Source organism: Belonocnema kinseyi, chromosome 1 (assembly GCF_010883055.1).
Source record: "Belonocnema kinseyi isolate 2016_QV_RU_SX_M_011 chromosome 1, B_treatae_v1, whole genome shotgun sequence".
In the NCBI taxonomy this organism is placed as follows: domain Eukaryota; kingdom Metazoa; phylum Arthropoda; class Insecta; order Hymenoptera; family Cynipidae; genus Belonocnema; species Belonocnema kinseyi.
The window spans coordinates 98,461,873-98,480,064 of NC_046657.1; the positions used below are offsets into that span (position 1 = coordinate 98,461,873).

Below are 18,192 nucleotides of genomic sequence, written 5' to 3' on the forward strand. Positions count from 1 at the left end.
AGCTCGTCGGAGATCCTATAACACCTGCAAAGGGTTAAAATTCTTTAGACATCTAAAAATTATTTTCAGAAACATATGTTGCTTTCTCATTTTCCACTGCTGTGTTTTTGAAATTCTAATTTCGAGTCCAAATTTTCACAAAACGCGCATTATACACGTGTCGCTCTGGGGATAATTAATACTTCAAGGTAGCTGTAAAGAGATGATTTAAGTTTTTTACTGAGTTTTTCGCTAAGATTGCACGCTACACTGTTAGAATAGAGTCGCTGAGTCACACCGATAAGTGAACATTTTTCCCTCTGCAATTGAAGGTGCAACATTCTGTGTCGAACGTGAGAGCGTACCTTTTTCATCTCAGCAAGTGCAATTATTGATAGTTGTTGCATCGTTCCGGTGCGGTAGACGGTGTGAAGTGTTAATAAAAAAGCCGGTGTAGTAGTGCTCTAGAACGTGGGATTTTACGGCTCCAACCACTTTCCCATCTGGTAGAAATAAATTCCAACGTAGCGTGTCGGTGAGTCGGCTCAATTCATTCTAAAGCTAATGATAAACTGATAGGCTCTGGTCTATAAGACGCACCCAATTGATAGATGAAAGAAAAACAGAAAAGCAAAATCTCTGCCCACTGCGAGGTCATGGCAGCCATGCCTCCTAGTCCAGGAGGAAGTAAAGAGCCATCGGACTTAATAGGAAGAGACGACGAAGAAAGGATTGACGGAGACTGGACCAACATAGGAGAACATCAGGATCAGGTTCGATTTCTCACTCTACTTCTATCTCAAGTAATAGCATCCGGACGAGGACCTCGAAGAAAACCCACAATATGGAAGCATCAGGCTCAAAAACTAATGAGGCAAATTTAAATTCACGCGTACCATCCGCACCGGTAAAAATCCCACCCATTAATGTTATTGTGGATGAAGCTAATCCCCCCTATACAGTCCTTTATAATATATTAAAAATTTCTGCCCATTATAACCCTATAGTGTATAAAATAGGCTCCGATTTCTACTCCGCCGGTGTTTCCTCTGTGGATGGCTATCGTCAAATTATTTCTAGCCTAGAGAAGCAAGGTTTCTAGTTTTACTTGTACACCAACATAGAGTCACCACCTATTAAACTCGTGATGAGAAACATCTCTGTTTCTATCCCTGAAGATTCAGTACTTGCCGAACTTAAGGAAGAAGGGTACACGATCACTTCAATTAGTCGCATGAAAAACCGATACACTAAAAAAGCTATACCCATGATTCTCGTGACGGTTCCGAATACACCGCAGGCTAAAGAACTTCTTCGTGACCAGTATCTCGCATTCTTAAAAGTAAAGATCGTACCCTACGTTAAACCCAAAGAAACCTATAAATGCTTCACATGCCAGAGATTCCATCATGTCTCTGGCATGTGCCATGCCACTCCACACTGTATGAAGTATGGGGGCGCACATGAGCGGCTGAAAGCAAAAATGGGACATTTAAAGTTTGGGAGTAAAAATGGAACATAAATTTTTCAGGGTAAAAAGGGAACAAACGAATCTTCCGAGTAAAAATGGAACAAAACTTCTTCCGAGCAAAAATGCAACAAACTAATTCTCCAAGTAAAAACGGGACAAATGAGTGCACGACTGGTGGGAGGGGTTAGACGCACGAATGGTTGGTGGGGATACACGCTCGATCCGTGCTCACATCTCAGTCATGAATCAACATTTTCAAGAGGCCCAAATGAAAAACGATAACAAAAAAAGAAAATACATTTAGCTCACAAAAATAAAAATAAATAATAACTGCCATTCTGAATACATTTTTTTTATAATTTAATTATTAAGTTTATTGGAAAAATCGACATTTTTACTATTGAAATCGAAGTTTTTGGAAAATAGAAATGCAATTAGTCAGAGTGAAATAAAAAAATTGTTTAATTTTAAAGAAATATGCATGGCATAATTCAGTAAAGGATACGAATCATGAACAGTATAAAAAAATATTTTATCAATAAATTTTCATATCTGACAATGTTTTTGGAATTTGCATCCGAAAAAGTCTTGTTTGCGAACATTTCTTGAACTTTCAAATGCACATGCAAATGTTTGTTTTAGAATACTTCAAACATCTAAATTTGCCGTACAATAAAAAATTATGCTACAAAAAGTTTTTAAAAAGTCTTATTTGCCAGGAATGTGACGTGAGCCTTATCTCTTAATTTGAATCAGTGGGATTTTACTATGAATCAGTGATACACTTAGGGTGACCGCTAAACTAGGAAACCGAGAAAACCGCGAATTTTTTAAAACCGGGTAAAAGATTTAAATTTATTTTTTAACCGAGAAGTTTACAAATCTTTAGAAGAAAAATTTGTCCAAGTTCAATTTTAACAGTTTTTTAAAGCGAATAGTTGAATTACAGTTTTCAATTATGATATTATTCAGTTCAAAATACGCAATTTGACATTTGTTTACTTGAAAAGTTTTATAATTTAGATTTTTATTTCTAAGCACACATATTTAATTTAAAGAATTTTAAAATGCAGTGAATATAATACATTTTTCTAATGAATCTGCACTTATAGTATTAAAAAGTGAACATCAATTCATTTGACAAAAAGATTATGGATCCTTTCAAAATTCAATAATTTCCAGATTTTAACGTTAAAAATGAAAAATTTTCAATTCGACAGTCTTAGTCGTTAACAAAATTTAAAAGTCCGATTGTAACTTCATAAATTATTTTCAATTAGAAAATAACTTTATAAAAATTATATATTGTTAATTAAAGGCTTTCTTTAAATCTTAAATATTATTTCAGTCTACAATATTCAATTTTTCATTCATTCAATTTTAATATTTTTATTCAAGGCAATGGAAAACTAGTTAAAGCTTAGCAATATTTGACTGTTCATTAAAGAGACACAGAAAGCCTTGAATAGTTAAAAATGTTGCATTTTGATGTATAAATAATAATTAAAAACTTATTATTTGTGCGCAAAATTTAAGTGATTTTAAGACATTTTTTAGAAATTGTTGATGTAAGTTGTTTCCCCCTCTCAGTGATTTAAAGAAATATTTAGAAGTTTTCAAAATATTTAAAATTAATTAAAACGTTTTAAATTAATTCGAGTAAAATAACGAAGTATTTAAACCTATAAAATTCGATTATTCGTACTAAAATTTTGGTAGATTAAAAACATTTTCTTAAGATTCCTAGGAAAATTTTAAATGATTTTTCATTTTAAAAGAATATTTAAAAAGATTTTCAGGATTGTCAAAAAAGAATGTGGAAGATTTTAAGGAGTTTTGTGAACAAAATTTAAGGAATTCATAGAAATCGTAGGGAAATTTGATTCATTTAAAAAGATATTCAGAAGTTCAGAAAAATATTTTTAAATAATTTAAAATTTAACAAAACGTAAAACAACTTCTAGATTTCTCAAGATTTTAAAATAAAATTTTGAAGCTTTTCAAAGATTTTTAAAAATATTTAATTTTTTTAATTTTTTATGTTTCCAGCTTGAAATGTCTTAAAATAATATAATTTTAACATGTTTAAAATTCACTGATTGATATCTACATTTAATTTAAAATTGTTTAATTGAGAATTGTTAGTACCTTCCATTTTATATGTCTATATTTATTGAGCATTGGAATACAATATATTTTAATTATAAAACTGTTGAACTTCAATTTTAAGAGTATAAAAATATACAGTTCCATTTTAAGTGCTTTAATTTATGCTTATTCAAATATAACAATATTTAGGTCTAGAGTTCGATTTTTTAAAAATTTTTTCACCGTGAAAAATGTTTGCGAACCGGAAAAACCCCGGACAATAACCGGGAATTATTTTCTTCGATTGAACTGCCACCGTGCATACCTTTATCTATCAGTGGCTCAGTTGAATTATTCGAGTTTAGAGTGCTATTTTCTATTTTTGAGTGACTGTCCAGGCACGATAGAAGGGGGTTGAGAGATTTTAAATTAAGTTTTGTTGGGTGGAAATTATTCGTTGAGAATTTTTTTTAAAACTACTAATATTTAATTTACAAAAAATTACATACAGGATTTTCTCATTGAAATTCCTATTTTCATTTCAATTTTTTAATGACCCGGCAAGGCTACATATTGATGCATCAAAAATTGTCACACTGTGTCCCCTATTCTCACCCTTTTTTAAAAACTTTTCTTTGCTCACTATTTCAAATTGCTTTGTCTCTTTTTCCTCTATTTTTGTTTGTTTACACTTAAATTCGAACTGAAATAATAAAACCCAATAATAAAATTGTACTATTTTGGTTGAAAATAGAAATATTGTTTTGACAATTCAATCATCTTCGGTTAAAGATTAATCTTTTTTGGTTAAAACCTTGAAGACTACATGTTTGATTTTAAATTGATCTTTTTAGTTATAAAATCTATGCTATTTTGCTAATAATAACGTTCTTTTTGAAAAGAAAACATTATGAACTTAAGAAAAAATCAAATTTCTGAATTTTTCTATATTTTGCAACCAATGGTATAAAAAGAAGGCGGAATATAAGAATAATATAAGAAAATGGTAATATTGATATTTTATTGCTCATCTGCATAACAAATGAGGATTATTAATAAATTATGGCTTATTACAATTCAATGGCCATGATCATGATCAAAACTGCCATGCTCAAGTAGCAATTTTCTTTAACTAAAGTTGTACTAAAATAGTACTTTTTCATTCAACATCGCTAGTGCCACTCGCTATCCCATAATCTACTGAATTTGCGTCATATTTTAATCTTTCGTAGAACAATCTGTACTGTGGTTTGAGAAACTGCTTCAATTGCTGCAAGTCATCAAATTTCGCCTTTGAAATTGTGTTGCCTAGTGGGTACAACAGTGGTGTTTGAGTGTGCTGCATCGCTTCTTCTGGAACCTTCCTTTTCTTTACGTTAATTCGTTGCCTTTTATTATCATCGTCTTGAACGAAAATAGTCTTTGGCTGCTCTCGATCGTATATAATTTTCCTCATTTTCAGCCAATTAACTTTTTCTTTTTGGTCGTCAACTTTACGGTTCGTGATGACCTTCATTAATTCTACAACCGAGAGGAAGTCCTCCATTTCCATTTTTGTCACGAAGTATTGAGGTGGATTTTGTTTTGCATTTTCAATTAATTCGATCCATCGATCTGGTGATTCAATAACGGTGTAATTCTTCATCGCCGTTTCAATAACAACAAATTCTCTATCACAGCCATTGTAGATGTGACCCGAGAGAAAGTACTTTTGCTCTATTAAATCGATGTTACTGTTCGCTAAATAATGTTTCAACAGCAATGTCAGTTTTATAATCCGACTTTGCCCGTCACAGGAATCGGAATGTAAAATTACGTGAGTGATTTTATCCGAAAGGTAGTTTTCTAGGTGTTTTGTAAGACATGACCCTATTTCTTGTCCACCTCACGACACAACATTTTCTGACCAAACGTACATATAATCTAGAAAATATAAAATTTTCTCAATTAGATATTATATTTTACATTTAATTCATTAATTCAAATCTTACCAATTTCATTGATTTCATCGACGATGCACAAATTGTAAGTCTACAACTGACGTTTGTAGAATGCTATGTTCGTTGACAAAGTTGGAGTTGCTAATGCCTTTTGCAAATCGAAGGTCAATACCGCCAATTCTTCTGAAGATTTCGTTAGGCAATTGTCATCCACTGAAACAAGCATGGAAATAGTCACACTTTTTACAAGTATCAGAATGGCGTCTTTTAAAGCTCAAATTGAAATCGTTATTGAAAACTTGTCGAAAAATGGCATCAGATACAGCTTTCCTTCCTTCGCTTTCACAAAAATTTACTTATTCTTTGTAAATACTGCGGTAACGAATATATGAATTGCCGCACAAAATTTTTGTCTGAGTCACTTGTTTTGGTCTAGGCGGAAGCTCGACCTCTATTCTCGAAAGCGTTCGGATTTCCGGAAACAGATTGTACTCGTCTGTGGAGGGTTGATCTATGGATTTGATATAGCCCAAGGAAAAAAGACTGGCACACTTGATGAGACACTTCTGCTTCATCCTTTAGGTGCAGTTTAAGTTTAGTTTCCTTCTTTTTTGATTTTGACAGTGGCAAAAAGGCAGCTCTGTGTATCGTAGTTATGGGCTCAATTGTGACAGACGACCTAGGAATTAGAACCTTCTGTGTATGGTTAAACTTATCATAGTAAGCAGAAAATAATGCTTGTTGACGAGCTATGTCAATCTTAGTAGAGCAAAGTGTTTTGCAGGAACAAAGCGTTTGCGATTTAAATTCGACTGCAGGGATAATTTTTTGCCTCTTAGTCACTCGCGAAGGCCCGGTAACAAATATTTCAGAATAATCTGCAAGGAATTATTATAAAATTATAAATAATAATATGATATTATATTATTATTAATTATTATAAATATTATGATAAGTAACGTTTTAAAGTGCGTTAAAAATATTACATTAAATGTGTACAATACAAGCCTGCGAAAAGTTAATTTAAAATCTCTTTAATTTATACAAGAAAAGTAGAAAAGAACTTTAGCAAAATCCACGCCTTACAATCCCTAACGAATAAAAAGGGACAAAAGTGTACTTTTTGTCACGCGACGTAAAATGAGAATGAATTTAGAAGAGTTTACAGTAATCAAGAAAAAAATTTCAAACGAGCTTAGCGATATTCATAGAATTTAGCGTTAATTCAAAAAAATAATTTTATCACAAAAAATAAATAAATAATTAAAATGAATTGCAAATAGTTTTAAAAATTGAAGAAGTTCCATTGGTTTCAGTAAAATTAGGGCGAATTTAGAAGAATTTAAAAGAAACAAAAAGAATATAATGAAATTCATAAAAATTCAAGTTGAATTTGAAAACCAATAAAGGGACTATTATATCTCTTCAAACTATTAAAATAACGAAAAAATGTATGAAAATTTTTATAAATTTTCTTAAATATTTCACAATCTTCGATACCCTTTAAAATGACTTCAAGGTTTTTAAAGATCTTGAGAATACCTGGAAATATTTTATAAAAAAAACTTTAAGAAATTAAAAAAATGTACTGAATTATTAAGTGGAATTGAGTTAATTTAGAATAATTCAAGGGAAATAAAAAAATTCACAAGATTTCCAAATAATGAAAAGAATTAAGGATTAATTTCAAAAAATAATTTTAAATCTCCTCGAATATTTGAATCTGAAAAAAATATCTTTATTTTTTAAATAATTTTTTTCAAATCCACTTAAAAATTATTAAATCCCGTGGAACTCTATGAAATCTGTTAATATTTCCTAAAATTCTGGAATATTTATTAAAGTACCTTCAGAGCATTAAAAAATTGTTTTAAAATATATTTCAAATTAAAAGATCTTTAAAATGCCTTAAAATTTTTTAAATTACCCTAAAGATTTAAAAATATCTTCAAAGTATTGATTTGAAAACAGGTAACTAATAGTGACTACACTGCAGCCCTGATTATTTTTTACAGTTACTTCTTACATAAATTCCTTGATTTTCCACTCTGATCTTATTATACATTTTTTTAAGTTATATGATGGGCTGAAAATAGGGCCCCATAGGGACCAATCTTTAAAGTAGGGTACTTCAGAAATGCAATTGAATCTAAGGTACAATCGGGGATATAGGAACAGGTATGTGAGGCCTGAAAAGAAAAAAATCGTTTACTCAGGACTGTTAGACTCAAGCTTAAATCTAAAATTAAATCCCCTTACTTTGCTTGAAAAATATTAAAATTAGATATATTTTCGAAAAATACTGACAGTTTCTTCTTAAATATTATTCACCTTTTTGGATAATATTGGCCTTCCTTACAAATAATTGAAGTAAAGTGCCTACAAAATATTAGAAATTATTTTCAAATTATAAATATAATGCTTTCGCGATTATTCATTTTGATAAAAGGAGATATTTCGGGTTCCAATGGTGTAAAAGACTACGATTTGTAGTCTTTTATTTTAAAATTGTCGTCAGCCTCGGTGGCGCAATTGGCAACGCATCCTACGAATAATAAAAAGTTCCTGGTTTGAGCCCGGACTGCGGCATTTTTTTCTGAAAACTTGGACTGGATTAAATTTAAAAAAATCGTTTAGAATTTCATTTAAAAAAATTATAGTACATTACTCGAACATTAGATAACTTATTTCTATCAATAATCTGTCTAGATTCAGTTTTTGTTTATTATTATATCAATTTGTACAAAAAACCTCATTGTTATATATTTATAAAGTCTAGTATTTAACAAAGTTCCATAATATAATTCACCCTAAGCGACACAATTTATAACATTTTGTGTGGGAACATAAAGCAAAATTGCCTATTTTGCTTATCAAAATCATTTTGAGTGACAGAAATATTCTGCAATTTACATAATAAGACTGATGAGCTTTTTAACACCTATCAAATTTATTTTTGTCGCGAAGAACATACAGAAATAATCTTTTTTTTTTAATTATTTATAAAGATACTAAATGTTAAGTATTAAAATTTTTCTGTAATTAACTAAAACTGAGAAGGACTAAAATAGTACATTTGTTTATAAAAAAAAGATTTTTTATTATTGATCAGTTTTTGGAACTCAAAATGACCCTTACATCAATATAATGCATATAACCATGCATTCTGCTATTTAAAATCAGAATTAAGAGCATGATATTGTAGATGATATGTCTGCTTAGGACTATACGAACTTGATTTTATTTGTGAAAATGAATTTTTTTAATGCAGATCGCTACTCTAATTCTTTAAAGAATTTCTAAGTAACAATTAAGGTTAGACATGAATTGAAAAATTTACCTTCGCCATTTTCTTGAACAAGAGCTATATTAAAATCAATTGAACTGTCGTCTTCATCTTCTTGTTCATATTCTTCATATTGTTCGTCATATTCATCATCATTCTCTTCACCTTCATATTGGTATACAATCTCCAAAAATTGAAACACAAAAATAAAAAGGTTTCGCAAAAAAACATACAAAATTAATTATATTGAACACACCGTTATTCTCTTAAATCAGACATACTGATTGAATTTGGCAATACAAAATTTAAGTTTCTCGACACTTTTTTCACTTTTAAAACACGAAATGCCCAGACAATGTAATAAAAGAATTAGTTATCATCGCAGAGTTGCGAACCGGCATAATTTGCGCAGTAGTTATACCTGTTCATTTGGCATCTATAATTACGATCATATACTCATCTCGCGTAACTGAACCGGCCTCGGGGCTCAATGGGACTCCGACATCGTGTCGAAAGTCGAATATCAAACGGACCTCTATTTCTACCGTGTGGGGATAGAAAGAGAGATTCGTTAGACTTTCGACTTGGAAACAGAATCGGATTCCCACTGCCGGTCAGTACAATAATGGGTGCTATTAAAATCTAGTTTAAACCGGATTTAAATCGACAAGCGAGCACACTTATGTGAACGCTTATAATTGCTGATATTCGGACATTTTATTTTGGGGGATTTTTCAGTCCTCCCTATAAACTAATATATTTTTTTTTGTTATCGTTTTTCATTTAGGCCTCTTGAAAATGTTGGTCCATGACTGAGAAGTAAGCACGGTTCGATCGTGTATCCCCACCAACCATCCGTGCGTCTAACCCCTCCCTCCAGTCGTGCGCTCATTTCTCCCGTTTTTACTCGGAGAATTGGTTTGCTGCATTTTTGCTCGGAAGAAATTTTGTTCCGTTTTTACTCGGAAGATTCGTTTGTTCCATTTTTACTCTGAAAAATTTATGTTCCATTTTTACTCCCAAACTTTGTACGTCCCATTTTTGCTTTCAGCCGCTCACATATGAGTTCTAGTAGCAAGAAATGCCGTGAAACGCCGGCAACCTACGCTAACTATGCTAGAGATTACCCAGCCAACTATAAAGGCTGTCCGGAATTCAAAAAAGCATCTAGAAAGCCCACTAAAAATACTAAAACACACAATTCTAAACCTGCTGATAACGCTAAGGACACTGCCCCAACCATACCTTCTGCACCCTTGATTTTGCCAAGTAATGTCTACCCCCAAGAACATGCAATCCCCGTAAACTCACCGGGCTTGCAGACTTGAACACCATACAGCACTAAAGTAGCCTCAAGAGGCGTAACTAAGAGCGAAAATAAACCGCAAGCTAAAGATCAGACTATAAATAAAACTAAAAAACCTACTACCGAAACTCATAAAATTGCAGAGATTAACTTCCTTCCAATAATTTCTGCTGTTCGGCATCCACCCTCTCAAGACATCAAGGTTGACCTAGTTGACCTAATAAAAAAAGCCATGACTTTAAAGACTGAAATAATGGGGGGAAATATAAGTAAAAATTTAGTTATCATACAAACTCTGTGAAAATAATTTTTTGGAACGCTCAGGGTATCCTCCAAAAAAGACATGAATTAGGCACATACCTTTATAACAATAACATTGCCATTTGTATGATTAACGTAACGTTACTACGTGAATCCCCACAAGTTAATCTAGATCGTAGCTACAAAGGACACGGAAATAACACGAACAGACATACCACGATCTTAATTTAAAAAAATATTGACCATAACGAACTAATAATTCCTGAACTTGATGTCCTTGAAGCTACGACTATACAGACAAAAATCCACGGGAAACCATATGTCATCGTCTCGATATACCAGACTCTCTCTCACAAATTTACAAAACATGATTGCAGAAAATATTCAAACTTGTACCCTCGGTAATTGCCGCAGGGGACCTAAATGCCAAATACTTAGCTTGGAATAGCAGAACAACTAACAAAGTCTGAAAACAAATGTTTAAATTTATAAATGATCAAAATCTCTCAGGTTCAGCACCAGACTCACATACCTTTTTCCCCGACAATACAAAACATAAATCTGACATTATAGATTTTGCAGTCACCAAAAATAACTTCTAAAACCACGATACTTTCACTATTGGCGAGCTAGACTCAGACCATCGACCACTTCTCCCCTACTTAAAATGTTAGATAAAAACCATTTAGAAACCAGATAGGGACCGAGTAGAAACCCATTTGGCTTCTAACCGTCTGTCACCAGATCTTAACTGGTCTCCATTTCAATATATGGAATATAGCCGTGTCATAACCGGTCCTTACATGGGAAATGACAACAGAAAATGAGTTGTAAAAATCTTCTAACCAGTCCCAACCGGGTTCTATTCGGCGATCGAAAAGAGGAATTAAATATTTTCAAAGACCAAAGTTAGGTTCTTACTGGGCTGTAACCGGTTCCTAAAAGGCACTTGGTACTGGTGTGTTGTCTAACCGGTCCTAACTGGGTTCTGCCCAAAATTTGGAACCCGAAATTAAATATTTTCAAAGACTGAAGTTAGTTTCTAACTGGTCTCTAACTGGTTTCTAAAAAGCACTTGATACTGGTGTGTACTTTAATCGGCCCTAACTGGGTTCTATCTGCCGATCAAAAAGATAAATTAAATATTGTCAACGACCGAAGCTAGTTTCTAATTGGTCTCTAACCGGTCCCTAAAAGGCAGTTAGCACTGGTGTGTGTTCTATTCAGTTATAACTGGGTTCTACCCGGAATTTGGGAACAGAAATTAAATATTGTTAAACTGAAGTTATTTTTTAACTGGTCTCTAACCGGTTACTAAAAGACACTTTATACTTGTATGTACTTTAAGCAGTCCTAACCGGGTTCTATTAGGCGATCAAAAAGTGAAATTAAATATTGTCAAAGACCGAAGCTAGATTCTCACTGGTCTCTAACCGGTTCCTAAAAGGCACTTAACACTGCTGTGTGTTCTAAGCAGTCCTAGACAGATGCTACCTACAATTTGGGAACGGAAATTAAATATTGTCAGACTGAAGTTATCTTCTAACTGGTATCTTACCGTTTCCTAAAAGACACTTGATACTGGTGTGTACTTTAATCGGTCCTAACCGGGTATTATCCGGCGATCAAAAAGAGAAATTAAATATTGTCAGACGAAAGTAAGCTTCTAACTGGTCTCTAAACGGTTCCTAAAAGACGCTTGATACTGGTGTAGTGCCGTTTACAAACCAGGGAAAAATCCGGTAAGAGATCGGTTAAGAACCGGGTATGAATATTTTGAGGACCCAGTTACAAAACGGTTAGGTGACAGTTACAACAAGGGGATGAAATTCGGATCTGAGCCGTTAAAGAATCGGTAAGGAATCGGGTACAAATTTTACATGATGCTGGATAGAAACCAGTTAGGTGCCAGTTACAACCCGTTGACAAAATAAGGTGAATGATCCCTTAGGACCGGTTAAGAACCGGGTAGGAATTTTATGAGGACTCAGTTAAAAACCAGTTAGGTGACGGTTACAACCCGGGGATGAAATTCATGTGAGGGCCAGTTAAGAATCGGGTACAAATATTGCTGGATGCTGGTTAAAATCCGGTTAGGTGCCGGTTACAATCGGAGAGAAAATCCAGATAAAGACCGGTTAGGGTCGGTTAATAACCGAATAGGAATATTATGAGGGCATTAGAACCTGGGGATGAAATTCGTGTAGGGGCCGGTGAAGAACCAGTTAGGAATCGGGTACAAATATTACAGGATGCCGGATAGATACCAATTAGGTACCGGTTTCAACCCGGGGACAAAATCCGGCTAGAGACCGGTTATGGACAGTTAGGAATATTATGAGGACCCAGTTAACAACCGGTTCGGTGATGGCTAGATCCTGGGGATGAAATTCTGTTAGGCGCCGGTGAAGAACCGGTTATGAATTGGGTACAAATATTACAGTATACCGGATTGATACCGGTTAAGTACCGTTTACAACCCAGGGACAAAATCAGATTAGTGGCCGGTTATGGTCAATTAGAACGCACTTCTAACCGGGTTCTTACCGCGTTCTATCCGATATTTTAAGCAGGGTCCCGAGCGTTTTTACTAATTGTGAAAAGGCTCCGGTCTTACCTCGCTACAATTTTTCAAAAGCAAACTGGCAAGGATTCAACTTGACCCTAGAATCTCACGCTAATTTCGAACCTTTATTAAAAATACCACTCACATTGAAAACGCCAGATCTAATTTTACCTCAAGAATAAAAACTACCATTTACGCTTTAGTCCCTCAGACTACCATTAACAAATATGATCCACCTCTCAGCCCCGAAATTGAGGACCTTATATACACGCGGAATAAACTCTGCTGAACATATCAAAAAACTAAAATCTGTATCCTTAAAAATATCATTAACCACCTTCGGAAAACTATAGCAATTAAAGTTCAAGAGCACAGATGCAAAAATTGGAATAAAGAAGTCTGTAAACTGCAAATTATAGATAACTCTTTATATCGTATGACTAAAGCCCTAACAAAGCCGCGAACTAATTTTCTCCCTCTCAAAAATCCATACCAAACATTTTCGATGTGTCCTACCGATAAAGAAAATCTCCGATTGTCTAAGAAAACTAACAAAACAAATTAAAACTACTAACAATAACAAAGCTCCTGGTCCTAATTCAATTGCAAACTTAGACCTCAAAAAACTCCTGATTGCGTGTCTAACTTTCCTCGCCAATATCTGCAATGCCTGTATTTAACTAAGCTATTTTCCTAAGTCATAGAAAATAGCTTACATTTTAGTTTTTTAGAAAAAAGGCAAGGGTCCATATCATCCAACCAGCTAAAGGCCCATTAGTCTTATTGATACAATAAGCAAAATTATTGAAAAAAAACTCACCCGCGTAAACTTTCACCTCGATGAAAACAGCATCCTTAAACCGCAACAATACGGTTTTAGAAAAGGTCACACTACGCAGCACATGATGCTCAGGCTAACCGCAGCCATTAGCTTAAATTTCAATCAAAGAAAACATACTGGAGCTGTTTATCTAGATTTAGAAAAAGCTTTTGACAGTGTTTGGCATGTAAGACTGCTCAGAAAACTAATAAATTACAATTTCTCAAGAGGCCCATCCTCGTTATAAGCTCTTATCTTTCTAATAGAAAATTCTCAATCAAAATAGGCCAGGCACTCTCAAAGGAGAAACCAATCGAAAGCTACCGGTCCTAGCATACTAGGACCGGTAATCTTTATTATTTGCGTAAACGACATCCGTGAGGTCCCGGACGTTTCAACTAGATTATATACAGATGACACCGCGTTATTCACTTCCTTCTGGTCCGTTCAAAACTTTTAAAACTACTTAACAAAGCTGTTGATGTCATCGAGGCTTGGGCTAAACTCTGGAGAATAAAAATAAACGTAGCAAAGTCAGAATCAATTCTACTGTCAGTCAGAACACCAGCAAAAATAGATCCATCCAAAATGTTTAAAGAACCAATAGAATAGACAAATTCCATAAAATACATAGGTGGTAAACTTCATAAACGTCTTAATTGGAAGCAGCATATCCATGAAACTTAAGAGAAATCTCTCGAGGTCTTCTCGTGCTTAAATCATATTATTAATAGACACTCGATTCTAAACCCCGAATATGGACTACTATTCTACAAAATGTTTTATTCCCCCAATCATGACTTATGCATGTACAATATGGGGAGGTGCAGGCGCGTTAAAAAGTAATATCAATCACATTAAAATCATCCTATTCTAAAAAGATCATACCTATTGAATATCGAAATTATCGAAATATCTCGAAATATCTCGAAATATCTCGAAATATCTCGTAAAAGTGTAATGCAAAAAAGTGAAGACCCGATTCCTTATTGGTGGAGTTGTAATCAGGAAAAGCACTTGACGTGTCAAACTGTAAGGCAATTACGACTATTCTACTATTCTCTCCTATGGAATTTCACCGTAACCTCTTTGTATTTTCCCTTTGGCTACTCTACGGGCTTCACTCTACTTCATTATTAAAAACTTAAAAATGTATTTTCCTATTCTATACAGATTTTTTCTCAAAGTGGAAAAGTGTATTCAATAAGTGGATTGAACATCAAGAATGGAATCGGAGATTCCTTATTGGTGGAGTTGCTGTCAGGGAAAACACGTGGCGCTTTAAACTGTGATCTAATAAATACATGGTCTAGCCTAGTGTGGTAGGAAGAAATATTATGAAAATATTGAAGGAATGAATTCTAAAAAGAAGAAGACTCGATTCCTTATTGGTCAGACATATATTTGGCGCTCGATTTGAACCTCTCGCAAGAGCTTTTAAGAACATGCGCGCTCAAGCGCTCGAATTTGAAAGTACATACATTTCGGTTAACTTTATGCGAAGTCCCTTAACTCTATTGGTCCCAATTTCCCTAAATTTCCAATTTTAAAAGTGTAAAAATTTCTAGCTTAATCACTATATTGAATTAGTTAGTTGTAAATTTATTGATAGTTTCTCTGAACATAGGTAAAAGGGAATAAAGTGTTTTTAAAATTCAAAACAAAATAAAGATTTTGAGTTATCTTGAAATCGACGAGAGATCCGCGAAAACTGACAATATTGTTAAGGTTTACTGAAAGGGGATGGTCTCTGGCCACCCCAACCTATATTAGTAAAAAATTTACATCGCGAACGATCAGAGATACATGAACAACAAACAAATGTTAAGCAGCTTGCAGAGCAGTACTGTTGTGGACAAAGTCAAAATAAACCAGTAAATTTATTTAAATTTGAATAAATAATATAATTTTGATTTATCTTAAAAACCGTGAAAAATGCGCGAGAACTGAAAAAAGTTTCACTGTTTGATAAAGATCCTCAACCACCCACAACTAACAGAGTCAAGTAGAGATACGCGAAAGGGGCAACATTTTCAGAGTATTCCATTCCGGGATGGTCATCGGGCACCCCGAATTAGTATAGCAGAATGAGTTTCGAAATAAAAATTTGGAGTTATCTTGAAAACGGCGAGATACGCGAAAACTGTAAACATATTCAGGGATTTATACAAAGGGTGATTCTCATCCACTACAAATTAACCAAATAAAAAGATTTTCAAAATTAAAAAATAAAAATTGTAAATTATCTCGAAAACCATGGGACATACAAAAAACTTAAAAAATTAATGATAAAAAAAATCGTATTAATATTCAAGAAACTTGACACATATTCTGATTTCCGAATGACACTGAAATATACACGAAAAACGTAAAATTTTAGAGATTTTCTAGCACACTTCCCAAAAAACCCAGTTCCGTCCCAGGTTTCGACCTATACTTTTTCCGAAATAACTGGGACAGATCCGGTGTTTTAGATGAGTGTCCTAATTGTGTTCGGCGGACGGCCTAGAGGGAAAGTTTGTTTCCGATTAGATTGTGATGCATTCGGTTTGCTTTTGGATTCACACTTATCCATTCGGACTGATGTCAGATTCATCGGATTTAATTCAAAAAGTCCCATTCATTTGAGAGAATTGGCGGCACGGATTGAAACATGGATTCCGGATGCGTTCGTGTAGAATTTGGTGCTGATTCAAGAATGAATAGGGATTGATAAGTGATCCTCGGGTCCATTTGGATTGCATTTTGGGTTTTGAGACATGTATTGAGATTAAAATTTAATTTGAGGTTGAAAGACAGATTAAAACGGATTTAAGAAGATCGACCAATTGCTTCGGATTGTTTTGAATTAATTTGAATTAGTTCAAACTGCAAAAATGCACAAATACTCACAAAATATTTCAAATGACAAAACACGCGCGCGCGAGCGCGCGATCGATCTCGTGCAAAATAAATTGCTCAGACGTATCACTAAAACCCCTAGATATAGTAAGAACTCTGTCCTTCAAAGAGAATTTCAACTACCATACATTTCAGAGTATACAAAAAAACGCCATTATATTCTGCGAATCTGTTACATTATCACCCCTTGAACATATCTCCTCTCTAGGGAATATAATTTAGATCCATTACGCAAACACGTGATGCCAAAATACTTTCTCATGAAATAAGTCACCCAGGTCAAGGTGGCCCTGCCGCCCCCGAACTCTTAGCAACTTTCTTTTTTTCCGACCTTATACCCCACTTCCTCTTCTTCTTCTTCTTTCATCTTTTCTTCTATAAAATAAATTAACATATGTTTGTGGTTATTTCCCACTTGTGGGCTTTTTCCCACAAGCATTTCAATTTCTCTCAAATTGTGTAACAATGCTCAAACGGGAAACCCACAAAAGCTTCTTCCAGTCCGATCATTGTTCGAAGAGATCATTAATCGCTAGTGCGCAACTGGCACGACAAAGCCACCCCCCCCCCCCCTTGTGTATTCGATCTCACAAGAGGGGCGATGGTTGGGGCCCCCTCACCCCTATTCCTTTTTCTTATTTTTCATTAAGTCGGCTCTGCTACATGTTGCGTAGGACAACTTCGTGTAGAGCCAAAATATACGATCACGAACCCAAGCCCCCTCCCCCAATTCACGATTCATTTTCGGTGCGTAACTGACTATTAGGTGGAGTATTTAAGAGCATGTAATACTTCGTCGTGTGATCAATCTAGTATAGTTCCCCCAGCTTTTTTCCACAAAAACGAAAATTTTTAAAAACTGAATTTTGAGATGCTCTAAAATATCATAACGCTAGTCCCTGGTTTTTTTAGGTATAATAACCCAAAAAATGGTATTGTGCTAAATAGAAATTTTATGCAAGTGCATTATTTTGAGGTTAGAGTCATTTTTTAACTCTCTTTAATTTCAATAATGTAGATCTCAGCCAAACCAATCGTGTCGGTAAGCACTCTAGAATAATTATGGGATAGAATTGTATCACACATAACCTGGAAATATATACACACGTTTTTAGTAAAATTTATTTTAGCAAAATTTATTTTTTTTTTTAATTAACCCACAAAAAAGTGTACAGGGACGTCCGTTAGCATGTTTGCTATCATTTTTGAATTTTTAAGATAGAAATAAGTATTCAGAAATTTTGAAACGATTCGGAAATAATTAAAACTTTTACAGGTTTTTAAAGAATTTTGCAAGGGGCTATTCACTCTGAAGTCGAACGTTTCGAACGTAAGAACTTAGCGTGAAGTCTTAACGAAATCAGGCAATGCGATGAAAAGCATTAAATCGTAGCGTTGAAGTTGTTGTAGCTATGACTAAGTCAGTAAAACTATGTTTGAAGTCGTAAAGATAAGATAAATGTCGTTAGTGAGTCAGCAAATACGAACTTTAGCGTCGTGCGAAATCAGTAACTAGTCAGTACGAAGTCAGAGTGAAGTCGGACGAAGTCAGACGAAAACGACACTTCCGCGTG

At 34.0% G+C, this 18,192-nt stretch overlaps 1 protein-coding gene across 1 annotated transcript in view; it reads left to right on the top strand.

The window, feature by feature from the left end:
- LOC117179015 overlaps positions 1 to 18,192 on the top strand; it is a 187,234-nt gene that overhangs the window by 99,632 nt on the left and 69,410 nt on the right. Inside the window, exons 16-17 of the mRNA XM_033370643.1 lie at positions 611 to 853; positions 9,816 to 10,065. Coding sequence (XP_033226534.1) covers positions 611 to 853; positions 9,816 to 10,065 — 493 coding nt within the window. The remainder of the gene's footprint in view (positions 1 to 610; positions 854 to 9,815; positions 10,066 to 18,192) is intronic.